The sequence below is a fragment of the Nomascus leucogenys genome, chromosome 9, assembly GCF_006542625.1.
Source record: "Nomascus leucogenys isolate Asia chromosome 9, Asia_NLE_v1, whole genome shotgun sequence".
NCBI classification, from domain to species: Eukaryota; Metazoa; Chordata; class Mammalia; order Primates; family Hylobatidae; genus Nomascus; species Nomascus leucogenys.
Genome location: NC_044389.1, coordinates 32,191,222 through 32,206,225, shown reverse-complemented (window position 1 = coordinate 32,206,225; position 15,004 = coordinate 32,191,222). Strand labels below are relative to the sequence as shown.

General features: G+C 41.3%; 1 protein-coding gene across 1 annotated transcript in view; it reads left to right on the top strand.

Annotated features, from left to right (window-relative positions):
- LAMC1 (laminin subunit gamma 1) overlaps window positions 1-15,004 on the top strand; it is a 124,081-nt gene that overhangs the window by 94,539 nt on the left and 14,538 nt on the right. Inside the window, exons 7-19 of the mRNA XM_003264438.3 lie at window positions 319-417; window positions 510-646; window positions 1,063-1,185; window positions 1,276-1,465; window positions 1,773-1,885; window positions 5,450-5,671; window positions 5,790-5,978; window positions 8,678-8,923; window positions 9,433-9,586; window positions 10,154-10,296; window positions 11,223-11,401; window positions 12,593-12,749; window positions 14,329-14,534. Of these exons, the coding sequence (XP_003264486.1) occupies window positions 319-417; window positions 510-646; window positions 1,063-1,185; window positions 1,276-1,465; window positions 1,773-1,885; window positions 5,450-5,671; window positions 5,790-5,978; window positions 8,678-8,923; window positions 9,433-9,586; window positions 10,154-10,296; window positions 11,223-11,401; window positions 12,593-12,749; window positions 14,329-14,534 (2,158 nt within the window). The remainder of the gene's footprint in view (window positions 1-318; window positions 418-509; window positions 647-1,062; window positions 1,186-1,275; window positions 1,466-1,772; window positions 1,886-5,449; window positions 5,672-5,789; window positions 5,979-8,677; window positions 8,924-9,432; window positions 9,587-10,153; window positions 10,297-11,222; window positions 11,402-12,592; window positions 12,750-14,328; window positions 14,535-15,004) is intronic.

Here is a 15,004-nt window from a genome sequence, read left to right as displayed (position 1 = left end):
CCGAGGCGGGAGGATCACGAGGTCAGGAGATCGAGACCACAGTGAAACCCCGTCTCTACTAAAAATACAAAAAATTAGCCGGGCGTGGTGGTGGGCGCCTGTAGTCCCAGCTACTCGGAGAGGCTGAGGCAGGAGAATGGCGTGAACCCGGGAGGCGGAGCTTGTAGTGAGCCGAGATTGCGCCACTGCACTCCAGCCTGGGCGACAGAGCGAGACTCCGTCTCAAAAAAATCTGTTAACATGTAAAAGAAAGGGCTGACTTTAAGAGTGGAATTTTTCTCCCTTCTCTGATTGTTTTATCCATTTTTCATTGAATAGGCCATGCTCTTGTGATCCCTCTGGCAGCATAGATGAATGTAATGTTGAAACAGGAAGATGTGTTTGCAAAGACAATGTCGAAGGCTTCAATTGTGAAAGGTAGTGCATTCTTTCTCTAGCTGCATTGTGTTTTCTCTGTTACCATATTTCAAGTGAAAAAAAGTAACTGATCGTGTGTTAATCTTTTTCAGATGCAAACCTGGATTTTTTAATCTGGAATCATCTAATCCTCGGGGTTGCACACCCTGCTTCTGCTTTGGGCATTCTTCTGTCTGTACAAATGCTGTTGGCTACAGTGTTTATTCTATCTCCTCTACCTTTCAGATTGGTAATTTAGACCTCATCCCCCAACCTGTTAGAACTGTGAGACTACACTGAAAATATTTTTAAAATTAAAATCAGTAACTATTTGAAGGCTTTTTGATGGCTGGCAACACTTTGTATTATTTAGCATGCATAGTTTTTGTAGTTTGGCCTTTTAATTTAATGAAAATGTAATTTTGGCTTTAGAATTTATCTCAATGAATAGTGAGTACAAATGTTATATAGCTAGTGATAAAGTAAAATATAGTTTGAGTGGTATAGCATATATAGGTACTGTTATAGGATCCATTTATTCAAAAATGTTTATTGATGCCTTTCTGTATACAAGGCGTGGTCTTACACATTTTTATGGTACATAGAGGACCTGAATTCAGGATGTTTACAGTGTAAAGTGCTTGTGTTTTCCTTCTGTACCTGCAGATGAGGATGGGTGGCGTGTAGAACAGAGAGATGGCTCTGAAGCATCTCTCGAGTGGTCCTCTGAGAGGCAAGATATCGCCGTGATCTCAGACAGCTACTTTCCTCGGTACTTCATTGCTCCTGGTAAGTAAGGCTAGAAAGCAGTCTGACGTGCTGTGTGCTTCTGTTTAATCTCAGTCTCACATTCTTGCCACCATTGTGTCTGTATTCCAGCAAAGTTCTTGGGCAAGCAGGTGTTGAGTTATGGTCAGAACCTCTCCTTCTCCTTTCGAGTGGACAGGCGAGATACTCGCCTCTCTGCAGAAGACCTTGTGCTTGAGGGAGCTGGCTTAAGAGTATCTGTACCCTTGATCGCTCAAGGCAATTCCTATCCAAGTGAGACCACTGTGAAGTATGTCTTCAGGTAAGATACCTTCTTTGTAAAATGAGACTTGATGACCATTGTGAAAGTGGTGTCTTTATTTAAGTAACTGGCCTCTAGATGTATTTTAAAGAAAACCTTCTCGGTTATTGTGGTGATTTCGTAAAAGGGAGCCTTCCTTTCTTTACCTTTATCTTTTCCAATTGTACTGTCAAACCAATAGTCTCATTTTTTATTTGATTTGATTGTTAAAGCATTGCATTGTTGGGGCATAAATGAATAAGAAATATTTCCCCAACATCCAGAATTATCCTTACAGAGGTTAATGTGGCCCTTTCTTTCTCTCCAGGCTCCATGAAGCAACAGATTACCCTTGGAGGCCTGCTCTTACCCCTTTTGAATTTCAGAGGCTCCTAAACAATTTGACCTCTATCAAGATCCGTGGGACATACAGTGAGAGAAGTAAGTTATTATATAATTTAGGAGAGTTGTTTAAAAAGATGATTGGGTAGAAAGATTCATGATCATGCAAAAGTTTCTCTTTCCTAATAATATAACACTGAGAAGTATATAACAACCACATTATGCATGAATTGTATATAAAGACAATGCATTTTTTAACTGCTTTCAAGGACCTGGAAAAAATTTGGTAAAATTAGTAAATAGTACTATTTACTAATTGATTACTCAATTGATCAGTAGGTCAGTTGAGGTTACATTGTATATAAATAGATTTTCTAAAAAACCTAATTATAGGCTAGGCGCAGTTGCTTACACCTGTAATCCCAGCACTTTGGGAGGCTGAGGTGAGCAGATCACTTGAGGTCAGGAGTTTGAGACAAGCCTGGCCAACATGGTGAAACCCCGTCTCTATTAAAAATACAAAAACTAGCCAGGTGGGGTGGCGAAAGCCTGTAATCCCAGCTACTTGGGTGGCTGAGGGATAAGAATCGCTTAAACCCAGGAGGCAGTGGTTGCAGTGAGCTGAGCTCATGCCACAGCATTCCAGCCTGGGCAACAGAATGAGAATCTGTCTCAGAAAAAAAAAAAAAAATCTGATTATAATTCTACTGGCTCAAGTTGCCTCATCTTCATTTCTTTTTATTTACTGTTGTGTAATTATAATTTATAATTTGAGCCATTGGTTAAATTATTAAAAGTCATAAATTATTTAATGATTTTGTTATAATTTTAGGTGAACAAGAGTTTAAAACTTAAAATTTTTTTTTTTGAGACGGAGTCTTGCTGTTACCCAGGCTGTGGTACAATAGCATGATCTTGGCTCACTGCAACCTCCACCTCCTGGTTCAAGCGATTCTCCTGCTCAGCCTCCCAAGTAGCTGGGATTACAGGCACGCCCCACCACACCCAGCTAATTTTTGTATTTTTAGTAGAGATGTGGTTTCACCATATTGGCCAAGCTGATCTCAAACTCCTGACCTCAGGTGATCCCCCCGCCTTGGCCTCCCAAAGTGCTGGGATTACAGGCATGAGCCCCTGCACCCAGCCAAAATTTTTTTCTTAAAAAAATGTTTTAAACAAGGACCTTTTTCTCTAGCAAGGTACAGCTGTTTGGGGAGGTGGAGTTAGTGATGATGTGGTATTGGGAGAGGCATCTGCAGCTTAGATGTGTTGATTTTTGAAATGCCTGCATGAATATCCAGATAAAAATGGCTTGTAAGTAGTTAGAAATATGAATGTGGGGCTTAGGAAGAGATTAGGACTAGCGATCCAGATTTAGAAGGTTGTCAACATATGGGCAATAATTTTTAAACTTGGAAATATGACAGAAAATATAGATGGGAAAGGAGGATGGAATCTTGGAAACAGTTAAGTCCATGCTCTAAGACCCGAGGGCAACATGGCAAAACCCCATCTCTACTAAAAAGTACAAAAATTAGCAGAGTATGGTGGTGCATGCCTGTAGTCCCAGCTTCTCGGGAGGCTGAGGTGAGAGGATCACGTGCACTCATGAGGTCAAGGCTGCAGTGAGCGGTAATTGTGCCACTGCACTCCAGCCTGGACAATGGAGTGTGACCCTGTCTCAAAAAAAGTAAAATAAATAAATAAGACCCAAGGGAGAAAAAGAATTTTAGGAAAGAGAAACAATTAACAAGTTTAGGAAGCTAGCATCATTGGGTTTTGGATTGGTGATTCCTTAATCATTGCTGAGTTTTTGTTTTTAAGAAGTGTTAAAACTGTCCAGGCGTAGTGACTCATGCCTGTAATTCCAGCACTTTGGGAGGCTGAGGCAGGAGGATTGCTTGAGGCTAGGTGTTCAAGACCAGCCTGGGCAACAAAGCAAGATTCTCTCTATATAAATCAAAAAAATTAGCTGGGCATGGTGGCACACACCTGTGGTCTTATCTACCTCGGAGGCTGAGGGCAGGAGGATGCGTGAGCCCAAGAGGTCGAGCTCGCAGTGAGCTGTGATCATGCCGTTGCACACCAGCCTGAGTTTACAGAGTGGATCTATCTCAAAAAAAAAAAAAAAAAAAAAAAGGTTGGGAGGTGGTGTTGAAACTGAAAGATCACAGTGCTTTAAGAAGTAATTTGAAGTTGAGTAAGTAAAATAAAGAATGTTCTGTTAAGAAGTTTGGCTATAAGGAAAAGACATGGACTATAATTTGGGAGTAGGAACAAGATTGAAGAAAGAGTATTTTTAGAATGGGGAGATTTAAGGATGTTTAGAATTGGAAGCACAGTAACCAATAAAGCCATATCTCATGACCTAACTAGGCAAGATAAACCTGTAAACATACTAAAGTAGTATATTTAGGGCAGTAATGGAGGTGTCCTTTAGCCTTAGGTGGTTAATTTTCAAATGAATTTTATAAACAGCAAGTGCTATTTCATAACATGAAAAATATGCTGTAAGCATAAGACTGCAAAACACTAGAGTGGAATGGAGATTACAGGGAAATATGATGATGTTACTGAGGCCTATACCTCTCTGATAAAATGTTCCTGTTGATGCTTGTATCGGGGCACCACTGGATTGGATGAACCATTGGTCTAAGGCAATATAAGGTTTCCTCTGATTTCTTATAGAAATGGAAAAGCATTGGGCTTTGGAGTAATTGTATACTTGTAAGAAGTAACCCTGAGTATTAGAACTTTACTTGAGAGTTTTTGTTTTTTGTTTTTTGGAGGGTTTTTTGGCTGTTTTACAGAGGGCAGAAATTATATCACCTGAGTATTACCTGTTGACAGGTTCTTCCCCTTCTGTCTTATCCTTGAACTCTGTAGTGCCTGCTTTTGTAGCAAAAGAATGAAAACACTCCTTAATGGCTGTAGACATAAACTCTTCTTTTCCCCCCACACTCTTGTTCATATCTCTTTTCACTCCAAATGATTGTCTAATGCTTTTAATTTTTCACATTGATGGGGACTGTAAAATTCAGCAAATCTAGGGGTACATGTGTGTGTTTTAAAAAAAATAAGTTTGGGCTGGGCATGGTGGCTCAAGCCTGTAATCCCAGCACTTTGGGAGGCCAAGGTGGGCTGATCACCTAAGGTCAGGAGTTCGAGAGCAGCCTGGCCAACATGGTGAAACCCTGTCTCTTCAAAAAAAAAAAATACAAAAATTAGCCAGGCATGGTGGCACGTGCCTGTAATCCCAGCTGCTCGGGGAGGCTGAGGCAGGAGAATTGCTTGAACCCAGGAGGCGGAGGCTGCAGTGAGTCAAGATCACACCACTGCACTCCAGCCTGGGAGACGGAGTGAGACTCCATCTCAATAAATAAATATATATATAAACAAACAAATAAATTAATAAATAAAAGTTTGCTATACCACCATTCCAGATACTTAGCGCTCAGTACCACATGATTGTTCTAAATGCTGTTTTCTAGTTCTCTTCTCCAGGGGGTAGACGTGGATATCTATAGTGTATCAGAGCCCAGTTAAGCTAATGGCTGATTTTCTCTGGAATTTGGGGTCTAGTTACTTTTTAGTGTTACTGACTTTACACAAGGTTTGGAAAACAAGCCAGTTTGGTGATTTTCTTTTCCTCACTATACACAGGTGCTGGATATTTGGATGATGTCACCCTGGCAAGTGCTCGTCCTGGGCCTGGAGTCCCTGCAACTTGGGTAGAGTCCTGCACCTGTCCTGTGGGATATGGAGGGCAGTTTTGTGAGATGTGCCTCTCAGGTTACAGAAGAGAAACTCCTAATCTTGGACCATACAGTCCATGTGTGCTTTGCGCCTGCAATGGACACAGCGAGACCTGTGATCCTGAGACAGGTGAGATGATCTTTGGCAGCTGTTAGACCTAACTTCTCTTTAGCAATTGTGAAGAAAGTGCTCATTGTCTTATATACTTGTACACTTGCCTGTTTTCTCACACCTGCCTTCCAAATAGGTGTTTGTAACTGCAGAGACAATACGGCTGGCCCACACTGTGAGAAGTGCAGTGATGGGTACTATGGAGATTCAACTGCGGGCACCTCCTCCGATTGCCAACCCTGTCCGTGTCCTGGAGGTTCAAGTTGTGCTGTTGTCCCCAAGACAAAGGAGGTGGTGTGCACCAACTGTCCTACTGGCACCACTGGTAAGTCTGCTCGCTTCATCTGCTTTCAGTGTTCCCTTCTATAAAAAGACCTAGGGGAAATGGGCTTCGAGATTGTTTTGGATCTTTGTGTTTGGTTCAGTTTCAGTGGTTATGGTTTTCCTAATAGGAAGCTGAGGCTGGCTCACTCTCCTTGTTTCCTTCCGTTTCTCTTTTGGGTATCACCTGATTGTCTCCATCTCTCAACCAAGGGCTTTCATGTCACCTTGATCTACCATCTCCTCTTTAGGTGATCAAATCTCGTCTTGAGGCTTCAAAAGCCTTTCTATATCTATGATAGCTAAGTTTGTATTTCCAGCCCTGACACCTCTCCTGAGCTACCTACTTGCCATTTCCACTTGGGTGGTGGGCTAGAAGCCTTCTGCTTGCCTTTCCACATCCCTGTTCACCTTTCTCCACCCTGACTGAGACCTGCATGCACTGCATCAAATGTCAGGCTCCATTTGCATTCAGACAGCAGAAAGCACATACGGGAGCTCACAGAGAAGGAGGAGGGTGAGGACAGAGTATTTATCCCATGGCCCCTTCTCTGTGGGGTTCTCTGGATTGATGACCTCAAATCCATCATTGATGAGCCAAATCAGCTCCTGGGAGGCCTTCTCCAAACAGCTCTTTTTACCATTAGATTCTGCTAGCTGCCCCACCCACCACCTGAGGCCCAGAGTACGGAGCCTGTCTCAAGTGCTACACTCTTCTTGCAGTTTCCCTACACTCCGTGCTGATTTGATTGTGTCAGCCATTTTCTGCTGTGATTTTGATTCACATAGCCAAAGGAACTCAAATTTATACAAATCCAAGTTAAATATTTGATTTCCTCCCTTTTTCTTCAACCCTTTGTTTCTCCTCCAGTCTTGTTCATCTTAGTAAATATGCTGCCATTAGCCTAGTTGCTCAAGCTGAAACCTTAGGGCTTATACTTGATTCATCTTCCTTTCAAGTCCTGGAAACAGTCAGCAAATCTTACTGATGTTATCTCAGATCTGACCACTTCTCACCACTTCCACTATCACCAACCTGATTCAAACCTCTGTTATCTCTCACCTGGGATTGCCTAATTGTTCTCCCTGCTTCACCTGCTCCCCTACAATGGCTCCAATCTCAACATGAAAGCCAAAATGGTCCTTTCAAAATGTACCTCAGATTACACCACTTTTAAACCCTCCAATAGCTTCTTGATACACTAAAACCAAATCCTTTACTCTGACCTCCATGCTCCTACATGGGTTTGTACTGCTTCCATGGCTTATCTTGTTTGTCTGAAACTTTCTTCCCTTGGATATTATCCTGGCTGGTCTCTTCTCTATCTTTCCATTGCTATCCCAATGTCTCCTTCTTACAGAGGCTTTCCCTACCCACCAATATAAAGTAGCCCTCACCTTCACCCCATGCTGCTCTATTTTGTTTAAATTTTTTATGCTTATCCCTATCTGAAGTAATCTTGTTTATTTGTATGTCTGTCTATTGGTCTTCACCAACCACTGCATATGCTTCGTGAGAGCAGAGACCTTGTCCACCTTGTTCACATCATCCTAATGACCTAGAACAGTGCTGGTATATAGTAGATGTTCAGAAAATACTTGTTGAATGAATTAATAAACCTCAGATTGACCAGAAATTTGAGTCTATTTCAGGCCCTACTGGTTACAAAGATATCACAAGCCCAACTTGAACTAATCATGGTAGGAAAGTGGAAAAGGGAGGATGAGGAGCAGTGAGTTTAGTACAGTGGAAAGAGCTCTGGATTCTAGCTCTCCCTCTCTACCTGTCACTTATTTGGTTGCAGGTAAATTACTTATCCTCTCTGTTCCCTGAGCTATAATATTTTGTGTGTGTGTGTGTGTGTGTGGTTTTTTTTTTATTATTATTATTATACTTTAGGTTTTAGGGTACATGTGCACAATGTGCAGGTTTGTTACATATGTATCCATGTGCCATGTTGATTTCCTGCACCCATTAACTCGTCATTTAGCATTAGGTATATCTCCTAATGCTATCCCTCCCCCCTCCCCCAACCCCACAACAGTCCCCGGAGTGTGATGTTCCCCTTCCTGTGTCCATGAGTTCTCATTGTTCAATTCCCACCTATGAGTGAGAACATGCGGTGTTTGGTTTTTTGTCCTTGCGATAGTTTACTGAGAATGATGTTTTAAGCAGTCAGCAACTGATGATTTCTAAGTTCTCTTCTAACATGCCCTGATTCTGTACCAATTGATACTGAACAAGGATTAGCACATGCCTCTTACATTTTAAGAGAATGGTTCTGCTCACCCTGTTGTGTGGGAAACTTACAGTGTCAAGAGTGGCACTTCATCTCTTTTAATATCATCTGCCAAAACAACATATACGAATATGCCATCCTTTGAGACTGGAGAGGTTTATAAACCTTGGGCTTGACTCATTTACCGAGCACTTTTAATACATGATTTGGGTTGATTGTCACAACAATTGAAGTGAAGTAGGCAGACCAAGTCCTTCCTTTCTAGTGAGGAAATAGAGATGTGCTCAAGATCACTCTGGTGGTCTGGCCCCGTGCCAGGGCTGCAGGCCAGGTCCTCTGCCCTCCACTGCACCATGTCTTCTCTCATGTGATGATCACACTAGATTACCTGTAGCCAGTGGTAATCTAGCACCAAAAATGTCTAAGGCCTTTCTTTCATAACATCAGATTGTCTCATCCCCAGGTAAGAGATGTGAGCTCTGTGATGATGGCTACTTTGGAGACCCCCTGGGTAGAAACGGCCCTGTGAGACTTTGCCGCCTGTGCCAGTGCAATGACAACATCGATCCCAACGCAGTTGGAAATTGCAATCGCTTGACAGGAGAATGCCTGAAGTGCATCTATAACACTGCTGGCTTCTATTGTGACCGGTGCAAAGACGGATTTTTTGGAAATCCCCTGGCTCCCAATCCAGCAGACAAATGCAAAGGTAATCAGCCTTTGACCAGATTCTGTCACAGCTAAATGCCCCTTTATTGTGAGAATTCTTGTGTGTCTCTTAAAATATGTATAGTTGTTTAGTCCAATAGAAATACATTGTGAACCGCTTTTGTCTTTTAAAATTTTCTAGTCACCACATTAAAAAAGTATAAAGAAGGACAGTCATGGCGGCTGACACCTGTGGGCCCGTAAAAAGAAACAGGTGAAATGAATACTAATGTATTTTATTTAATATATCCAACATAAGTAATCAATAAAAATTATTAATGAAATATATGTTCTTTCTCATGCTAAGCCTTCAAAATCCAGTGTGTATCTACGTTTATAGCACATCTCAATTCAGACTCACCAGCCACATTTAAAGTGCTCAGTAGCCACATGTGACCAGCAGCTACCAACCTGGCAACACAGGTCTAAAGAATCTCTTTGGATTGTTTATATTTTAGTATTTCTCTCAGGTGATTTGTGTCTTTTGCCGTCTCTGTCTTCCTGCCTTAGCCTGCAATTGCAATCCGTATGGGACAGTGAAGCAGCAGAGCAGCTGTAACCCCGTGACAGGGCAGTGTGAATGTTTGCCTCACGTGACTGGCCGGGACTGTGGTGCTTGTGACCCTGGATTCTACAATCTGCAGAGTGGGCAAGGCTGTGAGAGGTGAGACATAGGTGCCTTTGGTGAAAGTAATCTTTGCTTTTTCTGTTATAAAAAATGAATTTTTATAAGTACATTTAATAGTTGACTGTTCAGATACTACTGGAGTGCCTAATGTAGGCAAGGCATCCTTCAGGGGCAATGCTGGAGAATTGTAATAAAGCTAATGAAAGAAAGGAGTGGAGCACAGTGGCCCCAGCTGTGCCAGAATCACCTGAGCAAGCTTTTAAAAGCACAAATTGCCAGGTCCTTTCTGAGGCACTTAGAATCAGACCCTTCAGGGTTGCAGCCTGGGAACTTCTGTTTTCAAAGCTGCTACTTAGTGTCCATACAGTCCTAGGTTGGAGAGCACTGGTAGCAGTTAAGTTAGGAAAAGAGGTTCTGAATAGCACTCATGAAAATTACTTGAACCTTAGGGGCTTAATAACCCTTAACATTCCATCTTAGTAACCCTTACCATTCAGTTTTCTGATACAAATTACAAATTACATCAGTGCTATACTAGAAAAAAAAAAGTTGTGCCTAAAGTCTGTTTTTCTTGCCTGAGAAATGTCCTGTGTTCATTTTCAGGTGTGACTGCCATGCCTTGGGCTCCACCAATGGGCAGTGTGACATCCGCACTGGCCAGTGTGAGTGCCAGCCTGGCATCACCGGTCAGCACTGTGAGCGCTGTGAGGTCAACCACTTTGGGTTTGGACCTGAAGGCTGCAAACGTAAGGGGTGTTGGTGGCATACAACTCTAAGCTTCCACTAATTCCAGTTAGTGTCTTAAGGCCAGAAAAGACTTTGACAGCCTCAGTCTAGCCACTTGGCTCATAGTCAGGGCTGTACCTAAGTCATCGTAGATGCTTTATTTGCAGATCAAAGGCTTCTCTGGTTTCTTCGTATGTTTTCTTTTATAACGTTTCTGATTCTTCCTTTTTCCAATCTTTTATTTTTTCCAAGGAAGTCTTCCTTTGATTACTGAGCTTTCCCACTGTGGTTCATGAAACTTCTTTATTGATTGCATTCTTAGTGCCGACAATGAAATAGTGGAAGATTCTGTTCACAGTGTGTTTGTTGACTTGCTGTAGTTGCTTCCCACCCTTGGGGCCCTTTTGGTATGATTACGTGTAAACATCTGCTTCTCCTTGGCATAAACACTTGCCTGGAATTGGGCCTCAGAACAGATTGGCTTTTGCTTTCTGAATTCCTTCATTTCTCCTGTGGAATGTAGCATAAGTAATTGACTCAGTTCAGAGAACACAGTGAATAAACAAACTATAAGATAATGCAAAAGAAGTATTAGCATTTGGGTTTTCTAGTTCTTTAGAGAAATATTAAACAGTGGAGAATTGAAGGTAGAGATGAATTCTTGAAGTGCATGAAAACAGCACTCATAGTTTCATAACTTCTCTAATTACTAAGTAACCTGAAGTGTGTCCCAAAGGTTGCACGTTTTACTTTAAAGCTCATTTTGACTTTAAAAAATGTCAATTTTCTCTGCTAAACAGACATAGCCATTTAAGATCTCATAAATAGTCCTGTTTTTCAAAAAATTATAATGACAGCATAGTCAGCTTATTGTTATCAGTCTGAATTACGAGATATACTCTTCCTTCTTTTGCTAATTACGTATTATTTTCTCCTTATTCTGCAGCCTGTGACTGTCATCCCGAGGGATCTCTTTCACTTCAGTGCAAAGATGATGGTCGCTGTGAATGCAGAGAAGGCTTTGTGGGAAGTCGCTGTGACCAGTGTGAAGAAAACTATTTCTACAATCGGTCTTGGCCTGGCTGCCAGGAATGTCCAGCTTGTTACCGGCTGGTAAAGGATAAGGTAAGCTGTCAATAGTGCATTCATTCATTCATCTAGCAGACGTCGAGTGGCAACTTACTGTGCACTAATCTCTATAGAAAAAGTAGTGAACAAGATAGATGTGGTCCCTATTCTTAAAGACTTATATTCCAGTTGGGAGGCAAATAATAAAAAATAAACAAATAAACAAAACAAACACTGAGATAGGTGCCAGGAAGAATACGAATGGAGAACAACTGGGGGAAACTACTTTATATAAGGCCTCTCTACAGAATTCATCTAAGGTGAGATCTGATGGATACAAAGGAATGAGCCAAGTGAAAAGTAATGGTAGGTTTGTTCCAGGCAGAAGGAACCTGGTGTACAGAGGGCTGAAAGCTGGAGAGTGGCTGGAGCCTGCTGAGCACGGAGGGTGTGGTCTGTTTTTTAAGACTGGAGAGGTTGGTACGGACAGGTTATATGGGACCATGATGACCATAGTAAGAAGTTTAGATTTTATCCCAAATCCACTAAGAATGCATTAAAGAAACTCTTAAAATCTAGGAAATCCAGATTATATTTTAAGAGGAGCACTCTTGACTGCTGTGTGAAGAATGATGGTTAGGAATGGGGCTTAATAGGAAGCCTCAATTGGATTGGATAAATATGCATGTTTGGGGACAGGATAGGAAAAGAGAAGAATAAGGATGTGTCTTGGGTTTTTTGCTTAAGGTAGCTGGAGGCCTTATTTACTGAGATGGAGATTCCTCAAGGAGAATAGAGGTAAGAGGTATAATTTTGGATGTTAAGTTTGAGATACCTGTCAGAGAGCTGAGTGGAGATATCACGAAGGTAATCTGACACTCAAGGGAGAGGTCAGAGCTGAAGAATCATCAGCATGCAGTCTTTAAAGTCAAAGGAATGGCTCTGAAGGTTTTTTTTGAAGCTAGAAAAATAAACTAGCCATGTCTTCTCTTCAGAAGTAGACATGAATGGAGTGGATAGAACTACATATTCATGCAGCACACCAACATGGCACATGTATACATATGTAACAAACCTGCATGTTGTGCACATGTATCCTAAAACTTAAAGTATAATAATAATTAAAAAAAAAACAACTACATATTCATGGAGTGCCCATGATTCCTGCAGGAAGTGTGATTGAGTTCTTCAGGAATACTTGTGTGACCTACCTTTTTTCTTTCCCTTTTCTTTCTTCCTTATGTTTAGGTTGCTGATCATAGAGTGAAGCTCCAGGAATTAGAGAGTCTCATAGCAAACCTTGGAACTGGGGATGAGATGGTGACAGATCAAGCCTTTGAGGATAGACTAAAGGAAGCAGAGAGGGAAGTTATGGACCTCCTTCGTGAGGCCCAGGATGTCAAAGGTACGCATGATTGAACAGTGTGTGACTTCTGTGAGATGGACCAATCTTTAGATGTGGCTCCTAAAGCAAGGTTATTAGTATGGTTTTATAAAATTCTTTCTCAATTTTTAAACTGCTTGTAGATTATAAATCATTTCATTTTTTAAACACTAATTCAAAAAGCAACCTGACATTTACTGCTTTAAGCTACAGTAAGCATAGGGTGATTTTCCAACAGATAAAAAACTATTCAATATTCAAATTTCAAGCATTTTATGAATCTGTTCTATTACAAGGTGTCTAAAAATCATTAAAGGCATGCGTTTTCATAAGCTTTTTTTTTTTTTTTTTTTTTTTTTTTTTTTAATTGAGCCAGAGTCACTCTGTTTCCCAGGCTGGAGTGCGGTGGTGCGATCTTGGCTCACTGCAACCTCCATCTCCTGGGTTCAAGTGATTCTCCTGGCTTAGCCTCCCGAGTACCTGGGACTACAGGCACATGCTCACCATGCCCGGGTAATTTTTTGTATTTTGAGTAGAGATGGTGGTTCACCATGTTAGCCAGGATGGTCTCAATCTCCTGACCTCGTGATTTGCCCGCCTTGGCCTCCCAAAGTGCTGGGATTACAGGCGTGAGCCACTGCGCCCAGCCAAAAAATTTTTACATTATCAAATAATTGAGTAACCCTCCAAGTAGGACCACCATATATAGTTAGGCAAGAGTTTATAGAGTATCACCTCTGCACATGCATTTGGTAGCCAAGTTCCAAGTTGGTTTTTTCCAAACCTGTATTCATCTTCATTGGTCTTACCTTTGACTTCTCATCTTTTTTTTTTCCCACATTCCTTAGAAAATTTAGACCCCAACATCGAGCACGATGCTGAAATATGAATTGGTCAATTTACTTAATGGTTTTTATATGTTAATAAAACCTCATGATACTTGAGAGTTTTAATAATAACAGACTTATATTTATCTTTTGATTTGTTAGGACCTGAGTATGAGATTTAATTTGAATGAGCATATTAATAAAGAATAATTTGAAGAACTATTAAAAAACAGATCAGTTTGAAAGAAATTACACTGATATGCTGGCGCATGGATGTGGCAGAAGAGTCTATTTAGTTTAAAATACAAAATAAGTTTAATTTGTCATACTTCAACTTATGTTTTAAACCTGGTTTTTTTCTGGGTTTTGAAAAATGTTCGGCTTTTAGGGCTGGCAGCATTTTTAACAACATTGTATATTTATGACTAAATTGCATGTGCTGGTATTAAAGCCAGTCATTCTCCGCTTCATTAAACATTCCTTGGGTGTCTTCTCTTTGCCAACCACTGCATAAGAGCAGCGATACAGTGATGAGTAAGAAAGAGTTCATAGTCAAGTGGACAGATGGGCGCATGGTTGGAGGTGTGATGAGTGTACATTGAAGGACCTACTGGGCGTGGTAAAGGCTGTCCAGCTATGCCAGGGGCTTTGCAGAACCTGGCAGAAAGTTGCGATGTTTAGAAGAGTAAAGATACATCGGGCCTCAGATTTCATGTGAGATGATATGATCCTCTTCAGATAATTTACAGACTTTCTTCTGCAAACCATTTTAGATGTTGACCAGAATTTGATGGATCGCTTACAGAGAGTGAATAACACTCTGTCCAGCCAAATTAGCCGTTTACAGAATATCCGGAATACCATTGAAGAGACTGGAAACTTGGCTGAACAAGCACGTGCCCATGTAGAGAACACAGAGCGGTTGATTGAAATCGCATCCAGAGAACTTGAGAAAACAAAAGTCGCTGCTGCCAATGTGGTAAGTGATTGCAAACGTCTGAGGTGGGGATGGGGGAGGCCCTTGGGATTTATAGCAAGTCTGTTACTGGCAGTGGAGTGCTTCTTCAACTAAATTGACTCCATGCATCTTTTTATTTGTCCCTAAATATGGAGCAAGAAAGCCACATTGCTCATAGTTGGCATGAAACAGTTATTAAAAACTGGATAAAAACCAAGGGACATCTGGGTTATTTCTCTAGCTTTGTTCCTTCTATGGTACTAGGCAGTTTAATCTTCCTTTATCCTTTACTGAAAATAGAAAGAATCTGCAATCAAGGGTGCTGATATTAAATAACGATCTCTGAAAATAAGGAGAGGCATTCTTGGGGCTGGGCGCGGTGGCTCACGCCTGTAATCCCAGCACTTTGGGAGGCCGAGGCGGGCGGATCACCTGAGGTCGAGAGTTCGAGACCAGCTTGACCAACATGGAGAAACCCCGTCTCTACTAAA